General features: G+C 41.9%; 1 protein-coding gene across 3 annotated transcripts in view; it reads left to right on the forward strand.

Moving 5' to 3' along the window:
- The window catches only part of MAP9 (microtubule associated protein 9), an 84829-nt gene that overhangs the window by 9376 nt on the left and 48391 nt on the right, over positions 1 to 27062 (forward strand). For all 3 annotated transcript variants that reach the window (XM_069977868.1, XM_069977869.1, XM_069977867.1), the window contains exons 3-5: positions 3579 to 3675; positions 12651 to 12959; positions 15203 to 15420. In XM_069977868.1, coding sequence (XP_069833969.1) covers positions 3579 to 3675; positions 12651 to 12959; positions 15203 to 15420 — 624 coding nt within the window. The remainder of the gene's footprint in view (positions 1 to 3578; positions 3676 to 12650; positions 12960 to 15202; positions 15421 to 27062) is intronic.

The raw sequence follows: 27062 nt of genomic DNA on the forward strand, positions 1-27062 counted from the left end.
GAAGTAATAAATAAGTCTATAACAAATAAGTCTGAAACAATACAGATATTTAATTTATCCAAACACGTACTTAACTTTAATGAACAACGTCTGCTGGGAAGGGGTCTATCATTCTGCCCGGTATCCTTCCCTGATAACTATAACATATTTTTGGATATCAATAATTTTGTGAGGAAACTCACACTAAAACACCATTTTCTGCTGAAAGAGAAGGACAAGACCCTCCAGGAAGATACTAGTAATATAACCACTAACCCTAACTGCCTCGCAAATAGTAGCGATGAGTACAAACATGTAGATGTGAAAACTAGGTCTAATTTTTACCCTATTCAGAGTCGTGGCCATCATGTAGAAACCTTTTTATCCCTAATGTTAAATGATTTGAGAGACATTAATAAGGAAGTGATAATGGGTGACTACACAGATAATCTCACCAAAGGGGAACGTACAGCCTTAAAAAACTTAAAAAAGAATACAGATATTATTATCCGCCCCGCCGACAAGGGGGGGGGGGTACAGTATTACTTAATAGGGATGACTATCTATGTGAAGCATGGCGTATTTTATCAGATATACTTTACTATGAAAAGCTAGAGACGGATCCATCAGTAGAATATAAAGAATTGTATCACTCTCTAATACAAAGCGCAATTGATGCAAACATTCTGAATAGGAGAGAAAAAGATTTTTTAACTGCTTCTGATACCAACTTGGCTTATTTTTACTATCTACCGAAGATTCACAAATCACTCACTAATCCACCTGGTCGTCCTATTATTTCTGGTATTGGTTCTCTCACTTCTAATTTATCGCACTATGTGGATTTATTTTTGCAAAAATATGTGTGGAAATGACCTTCTTTTTTAAAAGATTCGTCTCAATTAATTTCTGAACTACAAACACTACAATTACCTTCTTATTATAATTTTGTCACTTTAGATGTATCTTCTTTATATTCAAATATTGATATCACTTTAGGACTCAAATCAACTCTTCACTACCTTGAAAATGATCCTGAATTGGATGAAAAGCAAATCAAATTTATTTATGATAGTATGAGTTTTATATTGGAACATAATGTATTTAATTTTGAAGATGTTATTTATCAACAGGTTCGTGGCTGTGCGATGGGCACTCGCTTCGCACCCAGCTTTACTAACCTCTTCATGGGGAGGTTCGAGGCGAGTGTCCTCGCGCAGTCTAGTGATTTTAAGAAATGTATTTTTTATCGGCGTTTCATAGACGACTTGTTCTTAATCTGGGTGGGATCGAAATCTGAAGCCCAATCCTTCGTAGAAAACCTAAACTGTAACCAGTGGGGCATAGAATTCACTCTTAATTTTGGAGCTGATGCCATTGATTTTTTAGACCTAGAGGTTTTTAAAACAGATGAACTTCATATTGCTACAAAAACTCATTTTAAAAGTGTTGATGTAAACAGTTTTTTAGATTTTAGTAGCTGTCACCTACCCTTATGGTTGAAAAATCTCCCCTTTGGTCAGTATCAAAGAATAAGAAAAAACTGTAGTTCGGAGAGCGACTATATACAGCAATCAAAAATTTTGGAAGAAAGGTTTATTAAGAAAGGTTACCCCAAAAGAATTTTAAAAAATGCATATAATCTAAATAAGTCCACAACACAAGGAAATATACTGAAAAAAATGAAGGAAAAAAGTAACACAAATATAAAGAAAAAGAAAACATTTAATAATGAATTTGGACTCCATTTTACGACCGAGTATAATTGTGGGGCTATGCAGATTAAGAAATATCTACAAAAAAAACTGGTCAATAGGGATGATCCTATTTTAAAATCTAGTATCCCAAAAAATCCCAATATAATTTTTCGAAGAACAAAGAGTCTACGTAATTACCTTGCCCCAAGTAGAATACCCAAAAGGGATACAAACAACGTCATACAGGCCAGAGATAAGAGGGATGGAGATAGAACACTAGGAACCGTGAAATGTTTCAATGCAAGGTGTCTCTGTTGTGATTGGATACCCCGAAATCCAGGTACTACTTTTACATCTCAGAGTACTGGAGAAATTTTTTCTGCCACAGGCCTTTCTAATTGCTCCACACAATTTGTAGTTTATCTTTTGGAGTGCTCATGTAGACTACAATATGTGGGACGCACTGTTCAGACACATCAAACATCGGTCAAATATCCGAAAAGGACATTTATTACATAGTGTCTCGAAACATTTTTTTCTAAAACATAACAGGGACCCCAAGCACCTTACTTTAACAATTTTAGAACACATCCCGGAGACACGCTGCAATAGATACAGGCACCTTATCAATCGTGAATCGTATTGGATCTTCAAATTATGCACTTTATCACCTTATGGTTTGAACGAAACTATTGAGAATGTCCGTTAAAAAAAAAAAAAATGAATGGTTGTTATATATATATATATATTTATTTTTATGGGTTTATGTATTCCATACTCGATTGTATATGTGTTTTTGTAATTGAAAGCTACCATCCCTTTGGTTCACTAGGGGTTAAAGTGTTCAACCTATCACTAAATGCTGATGTCATCAAGAAGGTGGATATATATGTAGGTAAAGTGGGTTGTGAGGCAGATGACACTTGAGAAAGAAACCAGTTCGGTTTGGAAACGCGTTGTGTCGCCATGAATGTTTTTATACAATAAATGTATTTTAATTAACTTCTTATGTCCATCTGGATCTGCGCCCGTACTTACCCTGGTTTGGAGAGGAGGTCATTTATCTTTAATCTAAGTGTAGACCAGATATTAGTCCACTTACTTTAAACCAGAATCAAGCCCCAAATTTTCGATTTTTTTGGCACATATTTGTCACGTACCTTTAACACATGCCTTTTTGACAACCCGCTGTGAAAGTGTCTAAAACGCCAGTCACGTGAGCAAGTTTTTGGCTTAGTATTTCTGAAACTGAGCAGTTTGTGAACTGTCTACGTACTGCCATGGTGAAAGTGTATCGGAAATGTACAAATGGCACTGTATTGAAATTGTGTCAGGTTTTCTTCTTTATCGACTGGATAGATGTGGGTGTGTTACCGGAAAAACACAAGTTGGTGTTGACACTTTTGTAGTCTGCGGAATGTTTTTTCCTGCCATTATCTGGGCCCTCTCATCTATATGGAAGAATCTCTCAACCAATTTGGGTATGAATTCATCCTGGCAGATCACCCACGCCCATACATGCTGAATGTCTTCACTGGGGTTGATTGGATCTTCCAGCAGAACATTGCGACATGTTACAGAGCTAAAAATGTCTGACATTGGTTGGAAGAGGATGTACAAGACTTCCAAGCACTTCACTGGTCCCCTAACTTCCCAGACTGGAACCCAATTGGGCTTCTTTGGAGCCACCTTGGTCATCATATCCTCCCCTTTCCAGCAGCTGTGGGATGCTCTGCCGCCATCATGGCTCTGGCTCCCTGCCTGTCTAGCTACTGTCTGTGCTGCATACGTTGGATTCTCTGCATATTAGATGGTGGTCATATTGATAGACTTGACTGTATAGTTTATTGATTAGAATGGATTTGTTCTTTTCTTCACATGATGTAACATTATCTGTTGTAGGACGAGCTAAAGAAAGCAGTTAGTGCTCGAGTGTCACGGCAGCAAGCTGTGGAAGAAGCTGAGTATTCGGATTACTCTGAAGAGTTTGAAAGCGACGGTATGTCAGGTTATGGGATTATTTCATGGGACAGCTGTTTTGTCTGCATTGATGGTGAAGGTTATTTAAATAGAAATATAGTAGAAACTTATACAGTTGTACCTTGGTTTAAGAGTAACTTGGATTAAGAGCGTTTTGGTTTAAGAGCTCACAGTTTTTCTGAATTTTGACTTGGTTTAACCCCTTAAGGACCGGGCCTGAAATGGCCTTAAGGACCAGAGCAAATTTTATGAATTTGACCAGTGTCACTTTATTCATTAATAACTTCGGGATGCTTTTACCTATCCGGCTGATTCTGAGATTGTTTTCTCGTGACATATTGTACTTCACATTTCTTGTAAATTGGAGTCGATACTTATAACGAATCTTTATGAAAAAACCCAAAATAGCGTGAAAAATTGTGAAAAAATGCATTTTTCCAACTTTAAAACTTTTCTGCTTATACAGAAAATGGTTATACCACATAAATTATATATTAAATAGCATTAGCAACATGTCTACTTTATGTTGGCGGCATTTATTAAACTATATTTCATTTTTTTTAGACAATAGGAAGCTTAAAACATTAGCAGCAAATTTCCAAATTTTCAGTAAAATTTCAAAATCAGATATTTTTAGGGAACTGTTCAGGTTTAAAGTGTATTTGAGGGGACTGTGTGTTAGAAAGCCCCACGAAGCACCCCATTTCAGAAACTGCACCCCCTAAACTCTGCAAAAGCACATCCAGAAAGTTTTTTAACCCTTTAGGGGAGTCACAGAAATAAAAGCTAAGTGTGTAAGAAATTTGAAAATTTTAATTTTCTGTGCAGAGATTTTATTGTAATCCAATATTTTTCATAATTATAAACCTATTACCAGAGAAATGCACCCCAATATTGATTGCCCCGTTTCTGCAGTTTATAGAAATACCCCATATGTGGCCCTATTGCGCTATTTGACGCAACCACAAGCCTCAGATATAAGGGAGCGCCTAGTGAATTTCAATGGCTCCGTTATTTTTGGTCATTTTTGACTGTACCACTTCAGGTTGGCAGAGGCTCTGGGGTGCCAAAACCTAAAAAACACCCCTAAAGGGACACCATTTAGAAAACTACACCCCTCAAGGAATGTAACAAGGGGTGCGGTGAGCATCTGGACCCCACAGGTGCTTCACAGATTTTCCAAACAATATGGCTTGAAAAAAGACTAAAGTATTTTTTACACTAAAATGTTGTTCTAGCCTTCAATTTTTCATTTTCACAAAGGGATAAAAGGAAAAAAAAAAACACAAAACATGTAGCGCAGTTTCTCCCGAGTACGGAAATACCCCACATGTGGACATAAAGTGCCAAGCGGGCGCAGGACGAGCCTCCAAAGGGAAGGAGCGCCAATTGGCTTTTGGAAGCTGGATTTCACTGGAATGGATTTCAAGGGCCATGTCGCATTTACAGAGCGCTCGTGCTGCCAAGACACTGGAAACCCCCCACAAGTGACCCCATTCTGGAAACTACACCCCTCAAGGAATCTAACAAGGGGTGCAGTGAGCATATGGACCCCACTGGTGACGGGCACAAATGTGGAACAATGTGACGTGAAAGGGAAAAATTTCATTTTTTCACTTTCATGGCACAAATGTGCCCGTCATCAAGGGGTTCATATCCTCACTGCACCCCTTGTTAGATTCCTTGAGGGGTGTAGTTTCCAGAATGGGGTCACTTGTGGGGGGTTTCCACTGTCCTGGCAGCACGAGGGCTCTGTAAATGCGACATGGCGTTCATCATCCATTCTAGCCAAATCCAACCTCCAAAATCCAAATGGTGCTCCTTCCCTTCGGAGGCTTGCCCTGCGCCCACATGACGCTTTATGTCTACATGTGGGGTATTTACGGACTCGGGGGAAATTGCTCTACATATATTGTGTGTTTTTTTCTCTTTTAACCCCTTGTGAAAATGATAAATTCAAGGCTAAACCAACATTATAGTGTAAAAAATGTAATATTTCATTTTCACGCCACATTGTTCCACATTTGTGCCCGTCACCAGTGGGGTCCATATGCTCACTACACCCCTTGTTACATTCCTTGAGGGGTGTAGTTTCCCTAATGGGGTCACTTGTGGGGGGTTTCAACTGTCTTGGCAACACAGAGGCCTTTTGAATGCAACATGGCCCCTCGAAATCCATTCCATCCAAATCCAGCCTTCAAAAACCAAATGGCGCACCTTCCCTTTGGAGGCTTACCCTGCATCGGCATGGCGCTTTATGTCCACATGTGGGGTATTTCCGTACTCAGGGGAAATTGCTCTACACATTGTGTTTTTTTTTATCTTTTAACCCCTTGTGAAAATGAAAAAATCAAGACAAGATCAATGATTTAGAGTAAAAATTAAAAAAAAAATTACACTAAATGTTGGTCTAGCCTTGATTTTTTTCCATTTCCACAAGGGGTTAAAAAAGAAAATGAACACAAAACGTGTAGGGTAGTTTCCCCTGAGTACGAAAATACCCCACATGTGGACATAATTTGCCATATGGGCACAGGGCAAGTCACTAAAAGGACAGAGCGCCATTTAGAGGCTGGAATGGGGGATGGAGGCCATGTCGCAATTACAAAGCTCCTGTGCTGCCAGAACAGTAGAAACCCCCCACAAGTGACCCAATTCTGGAAACTACACCCCATAAGGAATCTAACAAGGGGTGCAGTGAGCATATGGACCCCACTAGTGATGGGCACATGTGTAGAACATGTGCCGTGAAAATAAAAAATACCATTTTTTTCATTTTCACGTCCCAAATGTGGCCGTCACCAGGGGGCCATATACCCGCTGCCCCACTTGTTAGATTCCTTATGGGGTGTAGTTTCCAGAATGGGGTCACTTGTGGGGGGTTTCTACTGTCCTGGCCGCACAGAGGCTTTGTAATTGCATCATGGCATCCTCTAATGGGAATGGCGGCCATACCTACTTAGCTGTGGAAAAGTGACAATTCTAATTTATTTGGGGGTATTAGGCCAATTATTGGTTTATAAGGTTGGAAATGACAGGTGTCCATCAAATTCAACCTGTGTTGATCCAGAGGAAGGCAAAAAAACCCTCGTGAGGCAGACGACAGTAGCCTCATCACAGGGGAAAAATTCCTTCCCGACTCCATAATGGCGATCAGAATAATCCCTGGATCAACGTGACCCCTGAAATAGGAATAAGGGACAGAATTTAGATAATGTAGAACCCCGATGACGTGTGGTACGCCTTGAAGCGATCCAGTATACAGAGGCCGGGGTGATCAGGACAGGCGTCACACTGGGAAATGGTGTCCTTCCTGATCCCCCTGTTACCCCACACTCTGCACTTCTTCTGGGGTCTCCCTTTCTCCAGTGTGGGGGACGTCACCTGGAGAATGTTGTCCTGGTGCGATATGGGGTCCTTCATATCCAGAAGCGCTGGGTCCGCTCCATGGCTGCTAAATATTAGGGCTCTATTACTACTTCTGATATGTTCGGATCGTGCCGCAAGCTACAGTAGCTCGGGCAGCGAGGGACTGGAAGAGGGGGCGCTGGTATAAAAGTTATCCCCGTACAGGTGGTGGTGACCTTTATCCAGCAGTGGGAAGATCAGTTCCCGGACGATGTCCCCACTAACTCCGAGGATGGGGGGGGGGCGGGGGCATCTGGGGGCTGGATTCGAGTGTCCCTTCCTTCATACACTCTAAGGGTACGTGCACACTGCGGAATCGCGAAGGATAACCCTTTGTGCATTCCGCAGCTGGCACCCACCGGCTGACTGATGCGGGCGCGCGTCTCCGTCCGTGTCGTAGACTCCATTCTATGCACGGGCGGATTCCGCTCTGCGTCCAACGTGTTGATGGAATGACGGATGATGGAATCCGCCCGTGCATAGGATAGAGTCTATGACACGGGCGGAGACACGCCCCTGCATCAGTCCGCCGGCGGGTGCCAGCTGCGGAATGCACAAAGGGTTATCCTTCGCCATTCCGCAGTGTGCATGTACCCTAAATCTGTAAGTGTACCCTGAGGTACTCTCACAGAGTTTGTAGAATTTCACACCATACCGTCATCTCTTATTGGGACGGTACTGGCGGAAAAGACGTGTCTGGGGGGCAGCGTACGCTACGCTACTCCCAGACACGTCACTGGATGATGAGGAGGATGAGGATGAATGGAGGAACAAAGGACCCCCCATTCATCCTCACTGGCTGTTTCGGTGTCGGAGGCAATAATAACGTATGCGTCTGATACCGAAAACACCCTGGGGGCCATCTTTATATGGGGATTGGTATATGGGGTATGTAGTGGTGTAGTGTAAAACTTTATTCAATGTAGTGTGGTGTAATGTAGTGTTTTTTTACATGTTTTTTACAGTAAGTATACAAAAAAAACCTACGCCAAAAATGGTGTTGCTGACAAATGCCGCACTTATGTTCGGCACTTATCAGCAGACCGTGGCAGTAGGATATAAAAAAAAACCACCCTACGCCAAAAAGGAGGAGTTGCTGATTAGCAGCGCACTTTCGTGCGATGCTGATCAACACTCAGCGGCGATAGGGTGCGGAAAATAGAAAAAAAAAAATTGGGAAAAAAAAATTTTTTTTTACTACATTCTGAACATCCCTGTAGTGGCTGATACGTGTATTACACTTATCAGCCGCTAGGGGGCAGCAGAGCGCAAGATCCGAAAATAGACGACGCTGGAGCCGGAAAAAGACGAAAAAAGACGACGCTGGAGCCGGAAGAAGCCGATCGGGACTCACGGAAGAAGCCGAAGTCCCGACAAGATGGAGAGGACGCCGGGAACCCGGAAGACGCCGATCAGGACCCCGGGACAGGTGAGTAATGTACAAATACCTGCTCTGGACCCCTCAGCTACCTAGCTGAGGGGTCCGGAGCAGGTATTTATTACTTGTGGGGACTTTGATCGCCGTGAACGGCCGGCCGGCTGGCCGGCCGTTCACGGCGATCGGGACGGTGGTACCGTGACCACCATTACTTTTTACAGTAATGGCGGTCGGTGCCGTCCTCGGACAGCACCGACCGCCATTTTTTTCCGGGTCATCGGGCCACCGATGGCCTGGAAAGGTTCCGATCGCAGCTATGGGCTTATCAGCCAATAGCGGCGATCGTCGGCATGGGGGGGGTTAACAACCCTCCATGCCGACAGGGAGAGATGGCCTGCTATGTATTATAGCAGGCTATCTCCCCCGATCGGGACCCGGCCGGCCGCGGCGCCCGTTTAAAGGGCTGACGTACCGGTACGTCATGGGTCCTTAAGTGACAGTGATCCATGACGTGCCGGTACGTCATGGGTCCTTAAGAGGTTAAGAGCATTGCTTTGGTTTAAAGGACAACTCCGGCGAAAATTTTTTTTGGCTTATTTAACACACATTACAAAGTTATATAACTTTGTAATGTGGTTAAATACCCGGTCTGCCCCCCTTCCCCCACTTTCCGACTCCCGACCCCCCACCCCGGAAGTTAAAGAATGTATACATTACCTATTACGGTCGTCACGGTCCTCTTCTCCCAGGCGGCATCTGGTGACGGGTGACGTCAGAGCTGGGGGGCGGTCCGGGTCTTCTTCCTCTTCGGCGTCTTCATTGAGAGTGAATGGGAGAGAAAAGGCTGCTGGTGCACATGCGCACCAGCAGCCTTTTCATTGGCTGGAGCGCATCACATGGCTTCCAGCTTGCTCAGCCCTGATTGGCTGAGCTTGCTGGAAGCCATGTGATGCGCTCCAGCCAATGAAAAGGCTGCCGGTGCGCAAGCCTTTTCTCTCTCATGGACCCGGAAGCAAGAGACATCGCTGGATGGCGGACGCAGGTGACGGTGAGGCGGACGGCGGGCGAATGGAGTGGCGATCGTCACCGGAGGGATGGTGAGTATGGTGTCTATGTGTGTCTGTGTTTTTTTTTTTTTCTGGGGTCCCGCCGGAGTTGTCCTTTAAGAGCTCACTGTACTGGGTGGGAGGCAGAGCGGGGAAGGGGCATGGCCTGAACAGGGTGGTCTACAGCCCTGTACTCTGACCCAGGAAGTCTCCCTCATCTTCCAAATCATAGCAGATCTCTTCATAGCTGTAACCCCTTTCTCCCCGGACAGAGAGTGCTGCATTTATGTGCCCACATCTGCCCTGCTCCTTTATGCTCTCTGCAGTCTCTGTCAGCCCTTGTGTTTCCCATCCCTCTCCATTTCTGCTATAATGTGCCTGCACTCACACTCAGCTATACACACTACTGCTATACTGTGCCTGCACTCACACTCAGCCATTATGGGGATCTGCAGCTCTATCCTGTATCTACAAACTGTGGCTGTTATTTTTCAGCTTTATGCACTCACTATACATTATACTCCACATGCTGATTACCATACTGTACTGTAACTCATCACATATCTAGTATTTTCTAAATCTTTGTTTCATCTGTTTTACATGTTATTCAGAATTTAAAAAATCATTATTTTTGGGGTGTGGAACCAATTATCTGCATATCAGTGATGTCTTATAGGAAAATTTGCTTTGGTTTAAGAGTGGATTTGGATTACAAGCACGATCCCGGAACGAATTATGCTCGTAATCCAAGGCACCACTGTATATGTCAAGTTTCTATGTAAAAACAAATATTCTAAAAATTTTTGGGCAATATATTCCTATTCTTTTTCTTCCATATTTTGTATGATTACCTCTGCCCAATCTACAAATACAACAGATTTATCCCAGTGGCTTATGCCATTGGATAACTGGGGCATCTTAATACTGTCTAGTTTACGTTTGCACCATCTATTAGTTTTATACAAAAAATGTGGGCCAAAATTTGGCACATCATTGATGCATTCAAGCCCCTTTTTAATCGGAGTCACAATCACTTCCTGATATGCCACACCCTCTTGTCTCATTTATCTCTCCCCCTGTTTTCTGCCTGAGGCTGCCTATTTCCATACCCCACTGTAATACAAATCTTTGAACAGCCGGTCACAGCTTGGGCAAGAACAAATAAAAATTCAGTCAACAGCCATCTCTGCTGTTACCCCATACACATGAATGTTTGGTTTGGCCAATTGTAATGTGTTCTAAATGGAAAGAGGGTAAATAAGCTGCTGCCAGTCTACTCTGATGGTGGCTTATCTCCTAGAAACAAAGCACCAGGCAGCTGAAATTTAGTGTGACCATTTGTTCTCTGCCAGGGGAGAGGCCAGTAGTCCTGACTAAATCAGCGGGTTTGGACAGCGCTTTTAGTACTTTGTATTGGAGACTTTACTAATGTCATTAATCACCACAATGCAGTGGTGCCTTGGATTACGAGCATAATTCATTCCGGCACTGTGCTTGTAAACCAAATCCAATCTTAAACCAAAACAAATGTTCCCATAAGAAATCACCTGATTGGTTGTGCCTTGCAACCAATCAGATTCCACCTTTCATTTGCAAAAAGTCTGTGAGGAATGAAAGATGGAATCTGATTGGTTGCTAGGGGCAACTGGGCCAGTTTCACTTTACGCCATGTTTGATAAATCTCCCCCTTTGTGTTATTGCATAATTTTAAGTGACTTAAATAAAATGCATTGAAGTCTATGGAAAAACAGACGTCTTTTTCACACAGACTTCAATGCATTTTAGTCAAACTACGTAAAATGATGCAATAACAGACATCTTTTTAAACACAAAAACGGACATTGTGTGAACATAGCCATATGCAGACAAGTGGTTCCACACCCCAAAAATAATGATTTTTTTTATTCTGAATAACATGTAGAACGAATGAAACAAACAATGAGAAACAGCTGAATATGTCATATTATAAGTAAATGTGCAGTATAGTATCAGCATGTGGAGTATTATGTATAGTAGATGCAGAAGAATGAAAAAAAGCAGCAGTTTGTATTGTAGGACAGGATGGAGCTGCAGATCTCCATAATGCAGTAGTGTAGTACAACAGGCTAGAATAGAGAGCAGGGCTGCTGTAAGATGTCTGTGTGGTCACATGATAGCATTGGGGAAGGGGGTGGTGGTGTTCAGCATGGATCAATCAGGAAGAGAGAATCACAGAGCTGTGCAGGAGGACAGTGACAGAAACTTTGTATACAGCAGTGTTGTGAGTGCAGGCACATTATAGCAGCAGTGTGTATAGCTGAGTGTAAGTGCAGGCATATTATAGCAGGAATGGAGAGGATGGGAAAAACAAGAACTGACAGAGACTGCAGGGAGCATGAAGGAATGAGCAGCCATGAAGAGATTACCTACATAGTCCTGTCCCCTGATGTAAGCCCCAGCCTGAAGTGGATCTGCTATGATTTGGAAAGTGAGGGAGACTTCCCGGGTCAGAGTACAGGGCTGTGGACCCCGCTATGCAGACCATGCCCCTCCCCCACTCCCCCTTCCCACCCAGTACAGGGAGCTCTTAAACCCAAGCAATGCTCTTAAACCAAGTCACAATTTTGAAAAACTGTGAGCTCTTAAACCAAAACGCTCTTAATCCAAGTTAGTCTTAAACCATGGTACCACTGTACTTTGTAGGCAATTGCTATTTCCCTATTTGGAATCACCCAGAGCACAATTTCTTTATGTGTCCCTGTCATTTGGAAAAACTGTCAAAAGTTTTAATCAGTCTTACTAGACTATGATGAATTGTAGAGAACTACTGGTCAGCTATTCAGATGAATAGGACCAGCTTCTCTGTTCTTTGCACAGCCAAGTAAATGGGGGCAAGTCTTGAGGAGAGCAAAGCACATTCTATCAGTCAGTGTCGGTCTCACACTAGTTATATTATCCTAGAAATATGCCATGACCTTGTGAGATGATATATCTATTAGATGATACAGCCTTCGTATTGGGAATCTAGACGTGTAGCAAACCAATTCAGTATTTTTTTCACTGATTTCCTTGAGTTCAGTGATTACTGTGTTTTGTTGGTCAATTCAGTATTTTAACATAGTTTTTATGCTTTGTGCTTCTAACTAAAGTTTAATCCTGTTTTTTTTTTGTGCTTCATTTTAGATAGTTTAGATGATTCCTTTGGAAAGACAAAATTAATTCAGTCAAAAAAGCAAAAAGATCTGCAGAATTTCCACTTCTCTGACACTGAGGAGGATCTGTATGGAAAAACGTCTTTCCTTAAAAAAAGCAAACAAGACAAAAGCTTCAGCAAGTATTCTGACAAAAGCAAGAGTTCAGAAAATGTCAGCCAAGGAGACTTTGGAGAATCGAGACTCGCTGATGATGTAAAAACACAGCACAGACCAGATGACAATGAGAGAAAACCCATTCCAAAGCCCAGAAAATCCAGTATCAACAGCCCCCCTTCATGTAAGGCAGCTCTTTGAATATATATTAACCCAGTCCATTCAAGAGGTCTTAGGCTGTGTTCCCACAACGTCTTTTTAGGCGAAATAACAGATGTGTTTTTTTTTTATAATGATGGCCGTAAATAATGAACATGAACTAAAATTATTCAACCATTTGTAAATGGATTAATAAAATGCCAGTTTTTATTGATTTTGAAAACCTGTTAATACTGTTGTTTGCGTTATGGACTCAGCATTTATGAATATTATAACTAATCCTCAAAGAGGATACAGCTAGGAAAGGAAGGAAGGAAGTGTTATCACGGGGAAGCCAGCAGAGTAGCTCCTAATCTAATAAACTGCTGTAGTTAGTAGAAGTGGTATAGAAGAGCTGCAAAGAGCTCACAGGCGATCCAACTGCTGGGGATTCGGGGTTACTGTTCTCAAGATCACTGGGGCCCCAGCAGTCACACCCACTGCCATTTCGGATAGGGAATCATTTCTCCATGTAGAAATACCCCTATAAGAAAATGGTTTAAAAAAAAAGCTGTACTGCATTGCTGTTTTTTAGCACTAGATGGCGGCAAAATCTAGCAACCTAATTTTTTCATTTTTATTAAGGCACATAGTGCAGGTCTTTAGCACTAGATGGCAGCAAAGCTCTTTGAAATCATTTATTTTATTAAGCTATCAATGTCCTGTAAAAGTTTGGACTCTTCACTCTATAAAACCGGCTTAACACTTAGTAAGACAGCGGCTGTGTCACAGAACGGCCAATGTCAGTGAAGTTCACGCCGGCCAGATGAACTCCACTTCTTTTGATTTGGAATGTGGGCGCAGTCGGGTGTGCCCGCATTCCAAATCAACATATTAGACAATGTAAAGTGCGGCCGGAGCCGCACTTTACATTGTCTGCATTGTCAGTTTTGCGCGGCCGCTATTCAATGAATAGCGGCCGCCCAAAACTGGCATGTCAGTTTTCTATGTGGCCACATAGGATCCCGGCCGGAGTGTATACAGAGAGTATACACTCCGGCCGGGATTCCATAGGACACAATAGTATTTTTATTTTCAATAAATAGCGGCCAGTGTTGCAATGGCCGTTATTTATTGAAAATTTACGTTGTGGGAACTTAGCCTAAAGCTGCTCCAGTAGCAATATGCCTGATACCTAATATAGCTGCCCCCATAGGCTAGCTGGATCCTTTGATGCTACAAGCTTTGGGGGAATTTACTATTTACATTGTATGTACTGCGAAAACTGTGTAAGTTTTCATGTGCATAATTTACAAATAATTTTCAAATAATGTGACGTGATAAAGATTGCGCAAATGCACACAAAGGTGCACTAAAAATCTAAAATATGCCTGCTGACAGTTGGTGTAGATGTGTGCACCAAACTGCACATAATAAAGTTGGCTGTAAGACTAGCAATCAATATAAGAGTTCATGTTGCCCCACACACTTTTCACTTGGAAGGCAAACCAGGAACCAAAAGCACCTTTTTTTACTGCAAACATTTTTGACCAAAACTTCACAAGTACATTGTTGATAACACACACACACACACACACACACACACACAGGCGCAATATTACTTCAAATTACAAATTACTTTTGTTTGAAAATTCTAAGAAACCTGTCTCTTTATTCTTTAGTCATTGAGACTGCCAAAGATAGCTAAGTACAGCTGGACAGAGAATAAATTTTGATGGGACAACTGCATTAAAACGAATGTACCCATCAAGTGTTGCACATGAATAGAATCAATGGGAGTGGCATCATTGAGGGACGTGAGTAATAGACCGGCGCCATGCAAAGGAACCAGGCTGCAGTTTTAAAAAAGGGCCGCGGTACTGGCATCTCCGTGATTGGGTTGTTCTATGTGCAACACTTAAAGTGTATGTACCTGATGGTACATTCTCTTTAAACTAGAAGCAATTATCAGTGCCTTGTTGTTCTTGGAAATGTCAAAACTACTGGCTAGGTTTAGTGGAATATCGTACCTCATAACCCAGATCATAGCATTTTTTTATACCTTTCTAGAGTGGTAGGACGTGATAATCATATTTTTCTATAGCATCGTAGCATTTCTTTTAGCCACTAGGTGGCAACAAAGTATCTTTAAAAATGTGTGTGGTACTAGGCTCAAGGCCAACAATTTCACTTCATAAAGTCTTCACTACTCACTTAAAAGAAATTAATAAAATAACCACTATTATATGATTTACTTATAATAATGTATGTATTGTTATTCATGTCTAGGGCAAGGTCTTGGCATCTCCTTATCCGACAAAAGCTTTAAGCCGACTCCACAGCATAGAAACTTGTCTGGAAAAAGCAGTCACCTGGAAGACAAAGCGGAGGGAAAACGCTCCAGTGACAAAACGACTTCGCTCTCTGCCCCTTCTTCCCTAATGAGACTTAATGATAAAGTTTCTGCTTCTATGACACAGTCTTTCTCGGAGAGATGTAGCCCAGAGGTAATTACAATGTTCACAACTCTGTGCAGCTTTTTGACTGAAAGAAACGTTAGAACTCATTGCTTTAATTAGAACTATTTCCATTTTGTGCATTGTGTTTGGGAGCCTGCAGCCACAGTAAATGGTCCTCACCCGGGATTTCATCATTATGATTGTAGATGCAGGATAACAGTTGCAGACCGAGAATAAATGCTTGGAAAGAAAGAACTTTTTTTCCATGCAATTTGTACTTGATGGAAGTTATTCTCTAGGTCATTTAAGGTGACAATTTCCCATGGATGGCAGGTTAAATGTGTCTGTAGGAAGGAAGGTGCTGTGCCACAGGTTCTAAGCTAGATGTCTGGTGAGTGTAGTCTGCTGTGAAGCCTCCAATGCCACAAAGCACATCACTCCACAATCCTGTTAAACAAGGATGTCCAAGATGGGAACAGGTCTTCTGAAGTAATTCTTTTGCTTCATCTAACCTCTTGGTGACATATTCTGTACATTAACACAGGTGCAGGGATCCATAGGACAGAGGGAGAGGGCTCCTTCTGTCACCCCATCAGCCCCTTATTAGTAAGATTTCTTTGTTCTGATGGGTTGCCATGGTAGCTGGACCCTGAAGAAAGTTTCCATATATTCTGTGTGTATGCCTATTAGGCTGCAGACATAATCCACTGCCATACAGGAGTGTATTATTATAGCAATCAAACACTTGCATGATCTTGTGTTTTAGAAGGGAAAAAGTGTATATATATAAAAATGATTCAAAGGGAAAAAAGTTTTTCTTCCATTACATAAGTCGGTTGACATCTCCTTCGCCCACCCCTCCCTGCCTTGACTGATTGATGTACAGGTCTCACTGCTGGAAGCTGAGCCATGTATGTCAGTCAGTCTGAGCAGGGAAGGTGTGCGAATGCTACAGCATAGCACTGCCTTTGAACATAAGCTAGAGCTGACAGGTTTTTTATCTGCAAAAGTAATAAAGTGCAAAAAATATAAACTTTATTACATGTCATTTATACTACATGAATGCAGTAAAAATAAAACCCCAAAAAACAATGCTGGAACTGCTGTTTTATAACCTTCTCAAAGAGAAATGACAGATGCACCACCTCGTATGGGCGTGCAATAACCACGGTCCAATTACGTGTAAATTATATTTCATTTCCCAGAATCACGTATAAAATCTAATGGTGGTTTTAAAGGACAAGTGCCATGAAAAGCTATTTCCCAGTAATTGAAGCACATTACAAAGTGATATAACTGTGTAATATGCTTCAATCACCTATCTGCCTCCCTTCCCTGTCTTTTCCCCCCTCCACCCCCCACCAGGAAGTGTCCTAACTCACACAAACCTAATTACTGTCGTCACCGTCACCAGGCAGCTCCTTCTTGTGAGGATGAGTCATCAGCAGGAGGGCTGCTCTAGCTCCTGTTACACCAGCCTCCCCTCCCCAGTCCAAGTGATGGCTTGCAGTTGTTCAGCCAATGGGAGCTGAGCAAGCCTGTCACCTGACAAGGCAGGGGAGGGGGAGGCTAGTGTAACAGGAGAAGGAGCTGAGAGAAGAGCTTGGTGACGGTGACAACAGTAATTAGGTCTGTGTGAGTTTCTTACACTTCCTGGTGGGGGGTGGAGGGGGGAAAAGACAGGGAAGAGAGGCAGATAGATGATTGAAGCATATTACAGAGTTATATAACTTTGTAATGTGCTTCAATTACTGGGAAAAAGTTTTTCATGGCACTTGTCCTTTAAACGGAATGATTTATCGTTCGAATTTGCATGATAACGATCGAATTCGAACGATAATCGTACGTGTAAACGCAGCGAACGATCAAGCAACAAGCGAGAAATCGTTCATTTTGATCTTTCAACAAGTTCTCAAATCGTCGTTGATCGTTCGCAAAAAATTAGTAGATCGTTCCGTGTAAACATTCTTTCAACGATTTCACCTATGTGTGAGATAAACTTAAGCGATCGCATAACGATTTTTCCGTACGATGTATCGTTCCGTCTAAACGCTGATCGTTATAAAAAAAACATTGTTCATTCAAAATCGTTAATCGTGCGATTGGGCGAATTATCGCTCCGTGTAAAACCACCATAACTTTTATTAGATATGCATTAAAAGTAAAAAATGTATTAAAACAAGTGTTCTAAACATATGAAATCGGCACTTCACAATAGATCTAGGGTGTTGACCCTCTGATAGACTGGTACACTTAGGGATAGATTAACCCAAATGCATAAAGATGATACCAGTCTATCAGAGGGTCAACACCCTAGATCTGTTGTGAAGTGCCGATTTCATATGTGTAGAACACTTGTTTTAATATATTTTTTACTTTTAATGCATATCTAATAAAAGTTAGATTTTATTTGTAACCTTCTCACCCTTAAAAAATATATATATAATTTTTTCAATACATTATATGTACGGCAAAACTGCCAGCTTGATCTGCAAAAGGTAGAGATGAGCACAACTCGAACATGCTCAAGTCCAGTCATTCAGCATGTGACTGTTGATGGCTGTAGAAGTTGGGTGCATCCCTAGGGAGTATGGGTAAACATGGATGCTCGAGTTGTCCTCATCTCTAGCAATAAGCATCCCATATATAAATGCATGTACAAAAAATGAACAATGGATGCTTTTATTATATATATATATATATATATATATATATATATATATATATACAGTATATATATGTCATTCAGAAGTCTCAAAAGGTGCTCCACCAGAAGCCCTGAATGAACTAGAGACAGGTATTGGAAAGCCTCCTGTTAGCTGTACCCCTACCATGGTGCATACACTAGATAACTTCTTAGGTTAGATTCACTTCGCATCTGAGCTTCGTGTGAGGCCTCTGTTACAGGTTCTGCTCAGAACCACTACATAACGGACACCAACAGATCCAATAAGATCCCATTGACTTATATGGGGTCCATTGTGTTTTCTGCTGGTGTCCATCATGTTTCACAATTCTAATGGGACAACAAATATTGCATGCAGCATTATTTAAACAGAACCAGTGGCAGAGACTCCAAATCGAGCTCCAATATAAGTATGAACGCCTAAGAAAAATTGTAATATAGGGTTACCTTGCATGAATGGTGGTACAAAAAGAACCATTTAAGAAAACAAGCATCTGTCTTTAAAGGCCTGTAGAGATCTCAGTGACAGCCATCTCCAGACAGGTTTTCTTACCATTAGGAATACTGTACATATGCTACATATCACAGAAACTCCACTACATAGTCTGCCATTGTTTTCTGTTTAACAGAGAAAGTTTATCGCCTACAGTCTTCACTAGTTACTCCATCTAGATCTAGATTGATCTATCAGAAATTTTCCTTCAACTCATACATAACATAACTTTGGGTTCTTCCTAATAATAAGAAGCGGGCAACAGTCTACTAGTGAAAATGCTTTAACGTGAACTCCATTATAAATGTTAGAAATCTGATTTCACATTATATAGATTGTACAATGCTGCATAGAAACATGAAGCATGAATGTCAAGTGTTGTAATCCCAGGAGATATTTATGAGCGTTGGATGCATGCCAGATAGCTTAAGTATAAAGAATATATCATGATGAATCACATACAGTGTGTAAACACGTCTTCAGGCTATGACTTGTCATATTTGTCATTGACATCTGGTGATCTATTCACACATTCACCAGAGCGACACACAACAGGTTAGGTAACAACCATATTTATATACCTCCAACATATCCCACAGTGCTTCACAAATTTGGCATGTATTAAACAAGTAAAATGACAAATGTAACAAATGTTGAAAGAAATGAAAGGGGGGCTGTAAGAGCTTACACTCTAAATGGAATGGTAGGAGTGACACAATACAAATGAGGTGCTTACAGTCTTTAGACGAATATCCCCTTGTGTAACATAAATCTTCATAAAACTGTCACCGGCCACTATGGGAGCCAACAGGGATATAAAGTTCACAGACAGCTATCTGAGGACCTACCATACTATGGTTTTTGAATGGTAAACATAATACATAGTAACAGAAGTAGATGGAAAACATGTAGGCATGTGAAACCCTCTAAACATTTGGTAAAGATTGTTGTTGTATGATCAACAAATATGGTAGTAGTTTATTGTACTGACTTATCTGTATGTACCTTTTCAGTCTTCCCTCTTTGGCTGGATTTACACCTGGGTTCGAGGTTTCACCCTTTGATGTTTTCGACAAAAGTACAGAAGCATGCTGTGCTGTTTTGTCCATTAAATGGGTTATCCAGTGCTACAAAAACATGGCCACTTTCTTTCAGAGACAACACGACTCTTGTCTCCAGTTCAGGTGCGGTTTGCAATTAAAGGGGTTATCCAGCCGTACAAAAACATGGCCACTTTTTCCCCTCTCTTTTCTTCAGATTGGGTGGGGTTTGGAACTCGGTTCCATTGAAATAAATAGAACATAATTGCAAACCACACCTGAACTGGAGACAAGAGAAGGGGAAAAGTGGCCATGTTTTTTTAGCGTGGGATAACCCCTTTAAGCTCTATTCATTTTAATAAAACTAAGCAGCTAAACCCCACACGAGCTGGAGACAAGAATGGGGCTGTTTCTGGAAGAAAGTGGCTATGTTTTAATAGCGCTGAATAACCCTTTTACACCTAGTGAACTTCAAAAAGTCAGTGGGGAATGTTTGGTGCAATTCAGGTCTGATATGTAATGAATAGTGTTAAGTGAATTTGCTGAATGTACAGGTTTTAGCAAAAAATTTTCAGAACTAGGGACGGTCCGAACCTGCCAAAGTTCGGGTTCGTATGAACCCTAACGCTCGGCAGCAGATTCCCGCTATATTCCTGTGTATACAGCGGGAGGAACGCCTGGAAAACTGGGATACAGCCTATGGCTATGGCTGTATCCCAGTTTTCCAGGCGGTCCTCCCGCTGGATCCGCCCGCTACACGGAGCGGGCAGACAGCGAGAATCATTACCGAGGGTTCGGGTTCGTACGAACCCGAACTGAACTCGGTTCGGACCATCCCTAGTCAGAACCCCGCTGTATCATGGCTGTATCCATGTTTTCCAGGACACCCTAAGGATACACCCAACTCCTCCAGCCACCAGGAGTCAAATGCTGGGTTTCCAGGTTCAGGCTAATATTGCAGAACCTGAACTTCAGGCAAGATCACGCAGCACTAGTAATGAACCTACTGGCACACTGCAATTGACGTAAATGGAATCCCTTTGGGTATCTGTCCGCATCAGTTAGCGTCCTTTCTTAAACAGATTGTCCGGCTTAGTTGTGTGAAGTATAAGTATATAAACTACCAATATCATACAGCACTGATGCCTTTTCATCCATAATACAGGTGTATTTTGGATCTGTTTAATGTCCAAAAAATTACTTTATATAGTAAATATATTTGACACATGCATTCTGCTTTGTCTAATTTTAGCATCCTCCGTGTAATAAAATAGTAATAGTGTAGTTTTTCCTCTTGTCACATCTGATAATACCTGACTTATACCAGTGTTATGACATTGCATGCTGCTAGTGTTTCATACACACAAATCATGAATAAAGAAGATGTCACTTTAGGAGCTGTCACTTAGTAGATATCAAGATAAATGCATTGATATTACTTATATTATAGTAATATCTTTGGGCAATGTGGTTAAATGGTATAACATGTTACCAGGCCTGGTTGAGAAGGGGTTAATAGCATGAAGGAAGGGGCAGCATACTGATTGGCACAGCGGGAACTCCCAAAGCAAACCGGATCCTTGAGCAGGTACCGTATATGCTCTGTCCGGCGGGGGTTAACAGGGCGGTCTCCTTACATACTCGCAGCGGGATGTCCATGTATGGCTTCCCATATAAACTACAGGCCAGGGATCCACAGCAGATTTTGCTGCAAATTCACAGCGAGAAATTCTCTGCGGATCCGCCCTCTGTGTTTGTACCCTGAAGTGGTACCTTAAGTTACTGAGCACATGTAGGCAGAAGCCTGGCCCTTTCCCCTGCTTTGTCCCTACTGCTTAGGAAGGACATAAATCACTGTGTGTGGTGAGATTTCTTGATCATAAACAATATGCCAGAACGTCTTTAGTCAAAGCAAATAGTTGTGAGGGAGAAGGGAGGGAAGAACAATTGCAGATTTAGATGTCATTAAGGGTCTATAGAAAACTAAGTGAAAACTGCACTAGACAGCGGCAACTAAGACCACTCAGGAATATATCATTCTTTTATATTTTTGTTAAATTGTACCTGTCACTTCACATAACTTGCTAGGATAAGCTGTCCTGTGTATGTATATGAGGAGCAAGACTATATCTGCTCATTATATCACTAGAATGTACTAGCCTTATCAAAGAGTCTTGAAACACAGGACTAGCCAGATATCCCTCCGGTAAGGACCCAGCCAAGGAATGGCTCCTGTAAGGAAACCAACAAAACCACCAGTGGCACTATAATTCAATGTAATGACAAGGGAAAAAGCAAGGCCAGGTAACCATCCACATACAGCTGTTTCGGGGGGTTGCCCCTCATCAGTGTGGAGCAGGATTCTGGCTAGGTGGGAGCAATGCCTAATAGAGCCACAAGAGAGACAGATCGCTGATCTCAGGGAGACCAGCAAAACTACAACACTGCCGGCTGCTAGTGAAAGCGCTCAAAGCAGTGAAGTCCTAGGTGCATTGCCCCCTGGGAAACCTGAATATGCAAAAGAAGACTTCACTGCTTTGAGCGCTTTCACTAGCAGCCGGCAGTGTTGTCGTTTGGCTGGTCTCCCTGAGATCAGCGTTCTGTTTCTCTGCTGAGTAATATAGGCAGAATTAGCTTTGTGGCAGAATACCGCCTGCCTCAGTGTCACACAGTGTCTCCATCAGAGGGCTCATACACTCACTGTCTGCTCAAAGAATTGATGTGTCAGTTCTTGAGAGGAGAGTGACAGGAGCGGAGGCACGTGAGCCCTCCCATAGAGACACTGTGTGACACTCAGGCAGACGGGATTCCGCCTATATTGTGAACATACCCTAAAAACAACATCCTGCAATTCTACCTCACCATAGCAAACCTCGAGAAGTTCCCAGCACCGAGCAGTCTGACCTCTGCACCCATTGTGTTCTCAGGCCAGAAACCCTGGATCCTCTTTGTCTGCTATCTGTCTGCTTGCCAGCTCTTTCTACTTATTCATCACACCCCCCTCTGCTCCTCCTTCCTCTATAGGCATGTAAGGGAAGTGTAAGCCTCTGTTCACACTGCTTTACTCTGCTGTTGACGGCTTCGTGATGAATAGTTAAGAAGTGGGGGTTGTGGAGGGAGGAAAAGTGTGAATACAGAATAAAGAAACACCTTGGTTTATTAAGATCTACTTCAAAGTTTCTTATATTCACTTATAGATGTTTGAAATGACAGTACCACTTTGTGTCATCACATACCACTGGTCTCTCTAGTCTGCCTGTAGGTGTCTCACTTCTCTGCAATCTGCTGTTGCTGCTTGTTATTAGGAGAAATCTGTCTGTAGTAGCAGATCAGGAAAGGTCAGAGGAAGCGGGGGCAGTGTTTAGGATATGTTATGTGCAAGAAAGAGAAAAGAGAAGAGCCGAGGCCTCGTATCCGCAAGCCACTGCTGCAGTTGACTGACACAGTTCCTCAAAGATATATCAATTTCTTTATTCTCTGACACCCATAAAGCTCTTGGCAGCCGACCCTTGTGTAAATACCAGTATTGTTGCTGCTACAATCCACAATGCTGTAGTGTAATCTCCCCTCTCTTTACCTTCTCAGTAGCAGCAACAGTAACAGCTGATTGCTTAACCCTTTCCTTGCTGTGATCCTTCCCCAAAAAGCTTTGTATACATAAGGAATAGCCTTACCCCCTTTACATTATCCCTGTGGAAGTCTATGTGGAGCTCAGCAGATGCACCTGGTTTCTCCCTCCTTCTTTTGCATGTAGCTCATTATTTGTCCTGTCTTTATTTTGCTTGTGTTCATGGTTGGTGTCATTGTTTACTCACATTCAGATACTGTAGAGGGCTACGTGTAGGTATTATAAGTACGTGATTTATTGCTGCTACATAGGTTTATCTACCATAGCACTGCCACTTAATGCATTGGTACAGACAGTCCTGGCTTGATTTTTTTTATTGATTATGGGAAGTGCTGTATTCAACCAGAGTGGCATTTTGAGGTATATTTTACCTTACATCTCCATGGAGCTATGTTTTTTAGTGTTTTTATGTGAAAGCTAGATTTTTCTTATGTACATACTATTTTGTTTTTCATTCATGTATCAATAAAGCATATTGCACTTATTTGTCATTTGGTTTGCCAGCCTTTTGTGTATTACCTTCTACTTTTTGCTTCAGTATGGGTACCCTTCCACGTCTACATGCAATCTATAGTAGTGTATTGTGTAAATTATTGCCCAGCACAGTTCATAGAAACATAGAAGATTGTCGGCAGAAAAAGACCACTGGGTCCATCTAGTCTGCCCTTTTACTAATTCATTATTAAATTCTGTTATTGTAGATTTATCAACCACATTTGCTGGAAGTTTTTTTCAAGCATCTACTACTCTTACAGTAAAGTAATATTTTCTTAAATTGCTTCGGATCTTTCCCACAACTAACCTCTCACTGTTTCCTCTCGTTCTTGGACCAAACTTCAAGCAGATGTGGTTGGTAAATCTACAGCCTATTAAATTATATGGGAAACAGATCGCTGATCTCAGGGAGACCAGCCAAAGATAACACTGTCAGCTGCTGGTTAAAGCACTCAATGCAGTGAAATCCTAGGTTCATTACTCTCAGGGAAATACGAATATGCCAAAAAGAGCCCGGGGAGCCTAATTTAAGAGTCTCGGAACACAGGAGTAGCCAGATATCCCTCCGGAAAGAGCACAGCCAAGAGGTGGCTTCTGTAGGGAAACCACCAAAACCACCATATTAAGTGGCCCTATAAGTCAATGTAATGACAAGGGAAAAACTGAGGCCAGGTATCCATCCACAGACAGCTGTTTCAGGGTGTTGCCCCTCATCAGTGTGGAGCAGGATTCTGGCTAGGTGGGAGCAATGCCTAGTAGAGCCGTACAGGAAACAGATCACTGATCTCAGGGAGACCAGCCCTTCCCGGAGGGATATCTGGCTAGTCTTGTGTTTCAAGACTTTTAAATGAGGCTCCACATGCTCTTTTTTGCATAGCCTATTAAATTTTCACTTTCATTAAAACTATCACAAGCTAAATCAATGGGGGGTTGTGAAATAAAACATGTTTGCAATGTTGTCATGCTGTAAAACAAAGCTATACTTACTTGCAATCCAGGTCCAGTCTCCTGAAGGCAGCTTTTTACTCTTGTGCTGGTTGAAAAAAGAGACTAAACACAGGAGGTCCCAGCCAATCACATGACTGCTTCTCTGTGAGCATGCAGAGGGCTGGGGCCGCTTACATTTAGTCTCTTTTTATTCAATCAGCACAAGACTAAAAAAGCTGCCTTCAGGAGACTGGACCTGGATACAATTAAGAATAGCTTTGTTTTAAAGCATTATATTTTTAAACTTGCTTTATATCACATGACCTGTTGATTTAGATTTTGACAGTTATAACGACAGGTACACTTTATGTTCCATGTACTTTCACTAGCACTATGAGGACTGTGTGCTATGCTGTTATTGACTAGAGAAGTAAAAGAAAGGAAGTCCATGTTTGGCTACTATCAGTAAACGGCCCAGCTCAGGTTCTATCCACTGTAATGTAGGGAATAAGAAAATACTGTGCATCATGAAAGGGCTCTCATGTGCCCAGTAGCAGTAGTGAAAGCACTAAAATCCTTGTTAAGTATTCTGAATGGTTTATGTAACAAAGCCAAAAATCTTTTTAAATAACAGGTACACTGCTTTGATCATGTCCCGACTTCCCCTTCATCCAGACAATTACAGATTTAGTTGTATGCTCTCTTGATAAGTTTTATACTTTTGCATTGTCTTCCATTTTGTAGCCCTTCTTTGGAACCTTTGTATTTTTTTTTTTTTTTTTCAAATATATTTTATTGTTGGCAAAGCACAAAATAAAATATTGCAAGTCATTACAATGAAAATGTTATAATTCCGCGCAGGCAGATAATAATTACTTGTACAGAAAATATGAAGACTGGTATGCTTAGCCTTTCAACATATTATTAGCAATGAACCGAAAAACAGGAACCTTTCTAATGTATCAATATCTTTTTGTAGATGATACAGTAGATGTTTTGTAGATGATACAGTATTCCAGACGTGGTGTCACTAGAGCTCTATACAGCGGGATCACAATCTTCCTCTTCCTACTGGTTATATCTCTAGCTATACAGCCCAGCATTGGATTTGCTTTCCCCACCATCTGGTTACACTGGTGACTCATTTTGATAAAGCTGTCAGAAATCACTACCTCTAAATCCTTCTCTTTTGAAGTCTTTACTAACACAGAACTGTCGATACAGTATTCAGACAAAGATATTTTACATTTGGAAACATTGAACTGCAGTTTTCATTATTCCTTTTAATAAAACAAAATAGTTTTCCATAGACATCTTACAGTCACTTCCAGTAATATCCAGCCCTATATGTGCCATCGGCAAACAGACAAACCTTACCTTACAAACCTTTTCCTTACAAACATATTAAAAAGAATAAGTCCAAGAACAGATCCCTGTGGCACTTCACTTGTAACCAGTCTCTTCCCAGAATACACACCATTAATCACAACCCTCTGGCATATGCACTAGGAACAATTATGGCACAGCAAGCAATGGGTACCCACTAGATGGACTGGCACAGAGGATTCATGGTAGAAGATCTATTGGAGAGGTAGAGTAACCGGGCAGCAGAGTTGAAAATAGATTGGAGTGTTAAAGGGGTAGTGCGTTGCTACACATTAATTTACTAAATAACACACATCACATAGTTATACAACTTTGTAATGTGTGTTATTTAAGTTAATGACCCCCTTCCCCATGTTTCCCCCCACCCACGCTAGACCCAGAAAGTGTGGTGCATTATACTCATGACCCTGGCCGCCATCTTGGGACAATGACGTAATCTTCAGAAGGCCGGCCGGACCGCTCCAGCCCTCCCTCATGCAGGCCCCCCTCTGGCACGTCATCAGATGCTCAGCTGCGATTGGCTGAGCATAGTTATGAGGCGTAGGCATGAGGGAGGGCTGGAGAGGTCCGGCCGGCCTCCTGAAGATGACGTCATTGTCCCAGGATGGCGGCCGGGGTCGACAGTGATTATGTGAGTATAATGCATCACACTTCTGGGGTGGGGGGAACATGGGGAAGGGGGCCATTCACTTTAATAACACACATTACAAAGTTGTATAACTTTGTAATGTGTGTTATTTAGTGAATAAATGTGTAGCACTACACTACCCCTTTAAAAAGGAAGCTGCTGAGTTGGATGTTGCAGTAGTTTCGGCTTATGGTGAGAGTATATGCAAGCATTTTTGAATTTTACCCCAAGGCATAGGCTCATAGTGCTGTAAATCGATTTACAGTATTCTGATTGGTGGTTCTGATAGGACGGAATAGGATGAAAGAGACAGGTTGAATTCAGGTTTTATGTGTTGAGTTTCAGTAAGTGGGGGAAGAAGGAGTAGATAGCTAATAGACACTCTAGTACTTCAGATAGGGCAGTAA

Source organism: Dendropsophus ebraccatus, chromosome 7 (genome assembly GCF_027789765.1).
Source record: "Dendropsophus ebraccatus isolate aDenEbr1 chromosome 7, aDenEbr1.pat, whole genome shotgun sequence".
NCBI classification, from domain to species: Eukaryota; Metazoa; Chordata; class Amphibia; order Anura; family Hylidae; genus Dendropsophus; species Dendropsophus ebraccatus.